Here is a 10,805-nt window from a genome sequence, read left to right as displayed (position 1 = left end):
ACGGAATGATTAAAATTATATTATGTCCGACACAGTGCAGGACAATGTAGAAAATAGCTATATACAATAATAAATAAGCTGTTACAGTATCGCGTGAAGTGAATCCTTACACCCCTCTTAGATTGGTTCATATTTGTTTTACATGATCACACACATTAATGATGAATCTCCCTTTGTCATTTTGATCCTTAATGTACATGTATCACAACAACCTTGAGACGTCTTCATCGTACACAACAGGTGGCACAGGTGGAGCAGGACATGTTCTTCCGGCACCTGCCACAACTCACGTGTTTAGTAGCGGTGGTGTTTATCAGTCTTCAGTTGCTATGTTATGTTTTTATAGACTGTTGTTCGTCAAGTTCGTCTTTTTGTCATTTGCCTTATTTTACCATGGCATATTGTGAGTAAAGAATAACATATCTGCCCAAAGTTCGCCAGACTGGGTAAAACGAGATAGTATTATCTGCATGGGAATGCTACTGTGCGTATTTGACTAAATTTATATAATAAACGCATTCTGCTTTGATACATGCGTTTTTTTACAACATTAAATAATCAAAAGATGAAAATAAATCAGATATTGCTGGTATACTTTTGTTAGCAAAAACAAAGAAACAAAACCATTGAATAGAGACAAATACTTTATTCGTCATAACAGTGTGTGTCCACTTATAAATAAATGATAATTGACCACAACAACGAAAATGTTACATCAAATTATACTAAAAAGACTATCATCACATTCATTTGGTACATTATTTCACAAAACAGAAACGATTTTTTTTCTATGTCTATGATGTGAGAAAACATCATCATGTTTGCATTTCATCCGAAACTGTGGAAGAAATTAATAAACCTTGTATTCTCCAGTTTTAACAGGCACAGATTAATGCATTTCTTACATTGAACTTATATTTATTATGCAACAGATTAAAACTCTGGTACTTTTTTTATTTGTACTCTTTGTTTCAGGGCATTACACCTCAATATTCCCGACATAGCTTAGTTAATTAAACAAGTTTAACTTTTTATATAAGTATAACGAAAATAAAATATGAACAACATATCATTAAACAATTGTTAAACAAGTAATTCATTATTTAAATGTCGATAAAAGAATAATTATATTACGAAAATGACCTGTAAGAAGTATGAATATGTATAAAACTTAACATTGATATTGCCACTCATTAAGTAGTTTTTTCTTTTTAAGTTCTTTATTTCAATGTTATTTTGTCATAGATTATCTTAAGTATTTAGGGTTTCTTCAGAATCAGCCTACCACACCCACTGAAACAGAAAACAATCAATTGTTATTATGATACAAAGTTTTTAAAAAAGGACAAAAATCTAGATTGAACCAGCTCTTTAAAGTATTAAGATTTTTACATTACTATTAGAATATATATTCCGTGTCCATTCATTGGTTTAATTGATATGACAACATTTCCTTCCACATTGTATTTTGAAAACCTTTTTTAAAGTTAAGGCGTAATGATACCCATCTTCAGAACGGATTTATGTAAGTTTTTTCTTGTTTCCAAATTTCAGTATTTCTATTGTATAATTATATTTCGTGCACTTTTGACAAATAAAATAGTGTTTAAACTAAAACTTTAAAGGCAGATTGCAATTTATGCACAGTAAAAGTAATATGAATCATTGTGCGTACGAAGATTTAAAGACCATATCTTGTTGACATAACGTTGGAAATGTATATATGCTATGAAATCGTAATCGTATGTCAACACTGGGTGTGCGTGTGTTTGTATAATGACGTATTGAAATGATTCCGGAGTTCCGAAGGAAAATGGAGATATCATGTTTATATGTGACTACATATCATTAATATAGTCATTGCTCTCTTTTCCTTAATAATCACGATGATAATGACATAAACATTCCATCTTTATATTGGAACTTTTGTCATGATATGCATGTATCTTCCTCACAACTTCATGATTTCACAAATCGTTTTTTCTTATCTTACTGTGGCGGGAAAACTCTTATATTTGATCAAATACTCACTTGGCATCATTCTAGCCCCTGCAAGAAGATAATTACAAGTTATAATATGAATGGAATGCTACAGTTTAATTATGTCAATCGCCGAATTATTTATTTTAACAACTTCAGATACATCTATTTATACTGTACATATTAATTGTTTTGAAGAATGGAAATTTGGAATGTGTCAAAGAGATCCCAACCCGACAAAAGATCAGGCAACAGCAGGCCACAAATGGGTCTTCAATGCAGCGAGAAACTCCCGCACCCGGTAGCGTGCTTCAGCTGGCCCCGAAACAGAAATGTACAGTAGTTCAGTGATAACGGCGTCATACTACACTCCGAAATATATAAAAGAAACTAAAGTTAAAATCAACCAAGACTGATAAAGGCCAGAAGCCGACTAAAAAATGCTCATTTGATAAATAACTTGTATAATTATGCAAGCATGTATACATGGTGTTCATTGAAAACCCTGGAAACAGTTTCGTTTCTTTATTCCTGATTAAATCGGAAACACTCATTGCTCCTCGTGCACTCCTTTGCTGACATAACATAATAATTGTTGTGGCTATATCTAGTATATTCACTTTATAATCAATCGAACTATTGTTGAGGTCTTTTACCTCTGGTATCTACCGATCAACACATTTTTGGAAAGTGTGTGTTTAAAGGCTTTCTAAATTCTTATCTGGGTTTGAACTATACCACGTCTTCTTATAATTAATTATATATATTACTTTACTTACTTCTTGCTTGCATCACGTCTCCTAATATGTCGGCTATTTGATCAGGTGTTGAACCCACTAAAAAAAGAAATATATGTTTTACATGTGTATCTAAATGTGAATTCAAAATATATCTTAAATTTCCTAATTAATGATCATTATATATAAAATATCATATGTTTTCTTAAACCATGGAAGTATTATATTGACAATATAATACTTCCATGCTTAAACCAAATAATAAGCTAAAATTATTTCATTTTGATATTTTTGTAGCCAAATTCCATTGTCTGTATAAGTACTTTAATGAAACATTAACTGACAGAATACACCTTGTGCTGACGTTAACAATATAAGTTTACGACCTTACAAAAAAGTTTAAGTTTTCAAAAGAAATAACTAAATGTATGTCTTTTAAAAGTGCACTAGCAACTACCTAGATATATAGAAAACAGTTTTTATGTACAACCATTCATGGAATTGAAATAGTGAAATGATAATTCGCTTTTAGCACTCATTATTGTTCAATTTTGATGATGAATTATTCACTTGCAAGTTAATAGTTCGACCTCATTAAATCAGTATCCATGTGCCTTTCAGGTGAACTACTTAATTAATGATGGCTATGTATGAATGATGACTGCTCAAGTATTAAAAGGAAAAGCATGTCAACATTGCAAGTGAAACAAATATATATCATTTGATTGACCGATTCGGTCAACAAAAATTGATTCTTATACCAGTAAAAACCATAATAACTGCATACTTAATTGAGAGAGTAACATTATAACGCATTAATCCTCGCGTTGTTACTGTCTAGGTCCGATATGTACAAAATTTTAATTTCGACAAAATAAATAGCTATTAATATTCAGTTTTATTCTCCAATTCTAAATTAAGTTTTATACATTGTAACATAATAAAAAAACATATTATTTCCATAAATTGTATTTAATATCATTATGTCAAATACAATTAACTATACTTACTTGCTCTCATCTGAATTGCCCTTACTACAAAAGAAAGAAAAAACCCACTGTATTAGTTTGTTTTTTATAAAAAAAATATACACACACTTACAGTATAACAGGATCCTCAATGCTCTTCAACTTTGTACTTGTTTGGCTTTACAACTATTTTGATATGAGCGTCACTGATGAGTCTTATGTAGACAAAACGCGCGTCTGGCGTACTAAATTATAATACTGGTACCTTTGATAACTATTTACAATAATGAGGACAAAGAGGGTATCTAACGCTCCACATCATAACCCTAGGAATCGTTTTTCACTATTTGTATGACAGTTAATCTATAACCATATGGTTCATGAACAAATATATGATCTGTTCATTTAACGCATTCAAATCCTAACAAAAATTATAGTTCTTTTAAAATGTACAAACAACAATATTAATCATTTGATTTGTTTAATGTATTTATTACTAGAACGTGTTTTAAAATGTTAGTTGTATACTATTAATTTTTTGAAAGTATTTCGATGATTGCTATTTTGAAAACAGTAGTAAACTATTAAATCTACACAAATATCAATCTTACTTTTAATATCTTCTGGTAACATTGCTGCAAGAGAAAATAAGATATGCTATAATACGTTGTGAACATTAGTTCTATCATATGCATAACTAACCAAAAATATAAACATGCGGATAATAAGAGTCAACAGTAGTATACTGATGTTCAAATCTAATGATCCTATTACGGAAATCAAGACTGAAAATTTAAACTGATGGATTTTCGCAAGTATACGATTTTTAATCTATAATTTTATATTTTCACCCTCGCAACAGAGTATGTTTATAATCCGGGTTGATAATAGTATTATTGAATTTTGTTTTTATTGAAAACAGATTCAATAGTTCAAGCTGACCATACAGGTACTACTTACTTGCTAATCCATGAACTCCGCCGCTAATATCACCTGTAATAGCGTATGTTTAGTGCAATTATTGTATTATAAAATTACATGTTCATACAATTTTGTGAATAAATGTATTATATTGTTCACACGTTCTATCATGGAAGTTATTATTACAAGATAAACCTTAAATACTATATAAAATATTGACATTAAGGGAGTTTGCTTCTCAGTTTCAAAATAGTTAACTTTTCAAAACACTTGTTTATATTGATATGGGATTAATAAAGTAACCAAAAGAACAAAAAAGTATATAGGTCAATGTGCTTGTATTTGAGATATTAGCCATTGACATTTTGGCTGGAAGATATTCTCTCTTGACTTTTCATAGCTTTTTCATTGACAAGTTTAAGTTCTCAAAAACTATTAAAAAATAATCAAAATTTTATAAGACTTTTACAGATGGCTTATCATTATACTTGTAAAAGATTTATAAAAAGAAAAATGGATGGTCAATGAGCAAATTTTATAAGGCTTTCAAATAGATAAAACCGGAGGATTCCAAAAATCTGACAAAAATCCCAAAACATGACAAGCGAACTTCCTTTAGAAATTTTGTTTTTGTTGTAGCATGTCCTTTTTGCTCATTGTACTTGGTAGCTACAGGTTTACCACAGTGGCATATACAACTATATCTTGATTCATTTTCTAGAACAACTTAAATAAAGTCCTTTGTCATTTTATACTCATAATACACATGATACAAAGATGGTGCTATTTATTTAGGATTTATTAAAGAACTTTTGCGAATAAAAAAACAGCTAGATATTTAGAACTCGTCATGAATATAACTAACTTGAGTTTTCTCTTTGGTTAGCAAACCACAGACACGTATTGATAAATAAAGAGAATAGTAGTATACCGTTGTGCGAAAGTCATAAGTGTGGTATAGAAAAATTGCATCCTAAAAATTGTTCACAGTCTCCGGAGGAAAACACAAGAACATAAATAAACTTACGTATTTGGTCAGGAATCATTCCTATTGCTGTAAACATGGTTTCTGAAGGAAAAAAATAGGAATAATCATTTTAAGTTTATGATATGTTATAAGTGTATATTTTACTTATCACACACAAACCGTAGTGTTTCTCGACATTATATTGTTTTAGATTAAATATTAATGAATCTATTTTAGGGGTAGATAATCAGTGCAAATGACAAAGCAATATACAATGAACAAAGTAGAATCCAATAAATATGTTTTGCTGTTAAAGGACGTACCTCATTTTTACTTTAAATTTAGGGATAACTGTAAATTGTAAAACAAAAAAAAGGTAAGATGAAGGATGAGCTGATAATGTTTATTTGATAAGTTTGACGGTTGACAATCTGTTGACATTTTTTTTCAGTGTTTAAGATTATAACTCAATGTTGACTGCTATATCTGTTTTTTTTTCACATGTTTACATATCATATCTGTTTGTTTTGTTCACACATCGCTGTCAATATAATGAAATGTTATGCAACTGTTTTATAAGTAAGAGGTTAAGCTAGCTAAAAACCAGGTTAAATCCACCATTTTCTTCATTAGAAAATGCCTGTACCTCGAAGTTCGACATTTTGAATTATTTAACGTTGACGTATTTCATACATTAAAAATTGTCATATTAAGAAAACTCCAGTTTTTCACAATATTAGGGTAACTATCATTCGATACATCAATAAAGAAACAAGAAAGACAAAAAACAGTATGTCTACCGCTAAAAAACGAAAACTTTGATGACATAAAGTTTCTTACCTATTTGAACTGGAGTCATATTACTGGATATGGGATTTGCTTGTGCCATCGCTAAGCCTGGAGACATCATTCCAGCCATGCCAGTCATGCCACCCAGAGCGGCCGCACTATTTCCTGCTCCAGTCAATCCTGCGCCAGTCAGTCCAGTTCCAGTCATTCCTGTTAATCCAGTACTACTAGTACCAGTACCAGGGCTTTGGAAAGTAAATTTACTACCGCCAGAGTGTGAAGCTGCTGTTTTCGAAAAGGCGTCTGAAATTTAAACGAAATTATCTGTTCAATCTTACTCTTCAATACATCATCATTAAAACATATATTCGCAATACAACTGTTCATCTTTTATTGGACAACTGTTTCGTAGATGTTTTTATTTTCAAATTTATACTTGATTAATACAATGATACTAGTACCAATCGTGCAGGAACACTTATACTAGTATACAAAAAATATCCATACATATACAAATTTACATAAACACATAAAATATACAAACAAGTGTATATGGACTACCAATGTTCATATTAAATCAGTGACCTTAACCCAGCGGTTCCAGGACAACTTGTATACTTACACAATGATTTACTGTATGTAATTTAATGTCATACCAAAGACATTTTACATTTTGCTTCTTGAAACTTGCATCTAAGACTTAGAATAAAATGTTTATTCTGATAAAATAATTTCAAATCTTTTCAATAGAAGCAAAAAATTACATTTTTTATATCAAAAGTTAATTGAATATCGGTATGAGCAATGTAACCTATTAAACTTCAAAGAATTCAGATGTTGAATTAACCAATGAGAAATTTTCAGTGAAATCATGTGAACCAAATGTGTTATAAGTTCCTGCTCCATTTATTTAACTAATCATCCCTCTCATTTTAGGAAATACTCAAAGGTTATCAAATGTTACAACGGCACAAAGTCAAAAATTATATATCCAAATTAGACAAAAGGGAAAAACCCAAAGTATACAAAGGATCAGAGGTGCTTGCTCTAGTAATGGTAGCTTGCCTTATCTATTTTTATAGATATCATACAATCTCAACCCCATGTATACCAGTTTTCCCTAAAACAAAAACAGTCTATTTACATTATTAGTTAGATACATGGAGATGTGGTATGAGTGCCAATGAGACAACTCTCCATCCAAGTAACAATTTGTAAAAGTAAACCATTATAGGTCAAGGTACGGCCTTCAACACGGAGCATTGGCTCACACCGCACAGCAAGCTATACAGGGCCCAAACAATTACTAGTGTTAAACCATTCAAACGAGAAAACCAATGCTCTAATCAATATAAAAACAAGAGACGAGAAAAACGTACGAATTACATAAACAGACGACAACTACTGTACATCAGGGCGCAAGTTCCATAACAGGAAAGTCGCCTCTCGAAAAAAAGAAAGATGCACATCCGATTCCTGACTTAGGACAGATGAAAACATTTGCAGCGAGATTAAACGTTTTAATGGTACCAAACCGTCTCCCTTTCCTTAAATAATAGTATTGACATTATTACATGATTATGTAAGTGCTATCCTTACCAAATGCTGAAGTTGTTGGAAGGGGTGTTGGTGGTTGTATTGGCGGTGCTGGAGTTGACACTGATTTTCTTTGTCTATTTTGAGGACTAGGATCGTTCATCAATAATTTCTTCAGTAACCAATCAGGAATAACTTGTGATCCCATTGCTGCATTGTTATTGGTAGGCATTGATGGTTTCTTGTTGGGCATTCGAGATGTTGCAGCTGGTGATGTTCTTCGACCTGTGTAAAGTAAAGTAGGTTTTCTTTAATCAGTGTACATTATTCCAAATACTCTACAGCAGTGAAAACGTCTAGACTACATATTCATATATTTTCAAGGACCTTCCGTAAAGTTTCACAAGTAACGAGCTTATTTAATGAAATATATAAACAGGTTTACTGTTTATAATGTTTGTTCACATTGGGACAGCGCATGTTTAATGTGAAAATGTTTTCTAGGAGGTTTATAAATTTGGATTCATCAATATTCAATGGTTCCCATTTTTTGTGGATTTTGGTGGGTTTATGTGAACCACAATTTTGATTTAGTGAGTTTCTATAAGCTCAGACATTGGCAAAACAACGAAATAAAATTTTCACGAAACACGATATTCAAACCATCCACGAAAATTGGTGACCAGGGAAACATATATTATTCCACGTAAGTAAACTCATAGTAGATACCAGGATTAAATTTTGTAACATATATTGGAATACTGTGGATTCATTCATTTTCGTGGGTATCAATTTTCATGGAAGGCTGAAAACTTGCATATTCGTGGATATTTGATTTTGTCGTTTTGCCAGTCTCTGTATACAAGGCCTATTGAAAATATGTCATTCGTTGAACATTGAATTCGGGGTTCCCCTTTTCCCACGAAACCCACGAACATTGCTACCCAACGAATATTAATGAATCCACAGTAGGAAACAAAGGATAGTACACTGATGACGTGACATACTTATATATACGAAGGGAATATGGAAAATGAGAAATGCTACGGAAACGCTAACTACACATGTATAGACATCACACTTTTATCAAAAACTACACATGTATAGACATCACACTTTTATCAAAAACTACACATGTATAGACGTCACACTCTTATCAAAAACTACACATTGATCATATAACTACACAGATAGCAGCATATTCAGCCGATTGTGAATAAGAAAACAGTGTGCATTATATATAGGACTAAATGAAACAAAACACTACAAGGGAATACAAAGGAATATGGAAAAAAAAAATTATTTTAAAATTAAAACCATATACATTTAAACACAGAATATACAGGATACATATTATTACAAAAAAATATTTTAATTAGTTTCAAGCAAGACATATAAATGCAGTAACAATGTACTAAATAGCTAATATCTACATACTGATATATGTTTTTACACACTATAATGAAACGTTGCCATACATCTTATAGATAAAAGGCTAAGGCTTAATATTTCCCTTCCTCCAATTTATAAAAATATAATTTGAACCGGATTTAATTCCCTCTGGAAATCCATTGATTTAGATAGAAGACTAAATGAAATATTACATGTATTAATTTTAGTTCAATTTGCCGCATTGAAACAAAACCACGTAAATCTTCAATCACGAATTTGAAGTATTACTTGTAATTTTGCTAACTTTCGTAAGTAGCGAGATATTATCAAATACAAAATTTGAAAAAATAGAAATCTCTAATATAATTTGTTTATGAAAATAGTGTGCAATAAAGTTTCACGTGTTTTATTCAATACATTTAAGCTTTTCTCTTTATTTATTTACACAAACTTCATTGTTTTTTAGGGATTGTCCAATTTTCCCCAAAACTTGTGTGTATGCAATATGTAACATTGCTTAAAACATGTTGAACATAACCATCCAAACGTCAATATCAAATCAAATAAACTAGGTTAACCATTACAAAAAAATATTGTCTCCCTTTCCATCAACACATAAAGTTTTATATGACAAATTATAGTTTATATGAATACATGTATATATACGAGAGCGAATATTATATGGTTACACACAGTTCAATTAACCATGACCTATTTGACAAATTATAGTTTGTATGAATACATGTATATATACGAGATTGAATATTATATGGTTATACACAGTTCAATTTACCTTGACTTTGCCGATGCCAAGGATTGGGTCCACGGCCTGCACTCCTCTTTTTCAAACCAAATAGGCCCATCCCTATAGTTTGAAAAGCACTTAATCGTCATTCAATTGACCATTTCAGAATATAAAGAATCATGGGTAATTTCATTGTACGTACCCCAAAATGAAAATAACGTCACGTCATTGGTTAAATTTCAATTGTGTATGACATCTTTAACCAATCACGACGTTTTGGTGTACACTTTTGAAAATATTACCCAGGATGCATTAGATTCTTAAACGGCGTATAACACACTAATATATAATTCTTTTTAATTTTTATTGACAATTATCTTAACTTTTGCAATCAATTTAAAATGTTGAGACCTTAAGTGAAATGATGTTTCTTTATGTTTGAGTTTGATAGTTAGCATGGTTTAAAATAACGAAAGATAGTCACTAACATCAAAAGAAAACTATTAATATTAAATAACAAAATGTCTAGAACTTGATTTGATATGAGAAAACATTATCTTTTTTAATAAGAAACTACATGTAAATGAAGTCCATAATTCAAAGTTTTTAGTAAAGTATGTTTAGATTTCTACCAATATGTTCACTCTATTAAACATAATAAGGTTAAATATACTACGTGGACGGTTATTTTACAGACAAAAACAGTAGATTAGAAGATTAGAAACGACTTGAATAATAAGTTAATTAATTGATATAAGTTATAATTAATG

At 30.7% G+C, this 10,805-nt stretch overlaps 1 protein-coding gene across 17 annotated transcripts in view; it reads right to left on the bottom strand.

Moving 5' to 3' along the window:
• Positions 1-631: 631 nt before the first annotated feature.
• LOC143052690 (uncharacterized) overlaps positions 632-10,805 on the bottom strand; it is a 62,727-nt gene continuing 52,553 nt past the window's right edge. For 16 of the 17 annotated variants that reach the window (XM_076225773.1, XM_076225772.1, XM_076225769.1 and 13 more), the window contains 10 exons: positions 10,084-10,155; positions 7,962-8,183; positions 6,414-6,665; positions 5,634-5,675; positions 4,646-4,678; positions 4,297-4,320; positions 3,728-3,751; positions 2,760-2,816; positions 2,032-2,049; positions 632-1,293 (listed from right to left, as the gene is read on the bottom strand). In XM_076225773.1, coding sequence (XP_076081888.1) covers positions 1,277-1,293; positions 2,032-2,049; positions 2,760-2,816; positions 3,728-3,751; positions 4,297-4,320; positions 4,646-4,678; positions 5,634-5,675; positions 6,414-6,665; positions 7,962-8,183; positions 10,084-10,155 — 761 coding nt within the window. In that variant the 3' untranslated portion in view covers positions 632-1,276. The remainder of the gene's footprint in view (positions 1,294-2,031; positions 2,050-2,759; positions 2,817-3,727; positions 3,752-4,296; positions 4,321-4,645; positions 4,679-5,633; positions 5,676-6,413; positions 6,666-7,961; positions 8,184-10,083; positions 10,156-10,805) is intronic. The other variant, XM_076225767.1, reaches the window with a different exon arrangement.

This window comes from Mytilus galloprovincialis, chromosome 11 (genome assembly GCF_965363235.1).
Source record: "Mytilus galloprovincialis chromosome 11, xbMytGall1.hap1.1, whole genome shotgun sequence".
Taxonomy (NCBI): Eukaryota; Metazoa; Mollusca; class Bivalvia; order Mytilida; family Mytilidae; genus Mytilus; species Mytilus galloprovincialis.
This window is presented reverse-complemented; position numbering and strand designations above follow the sequence as displayed.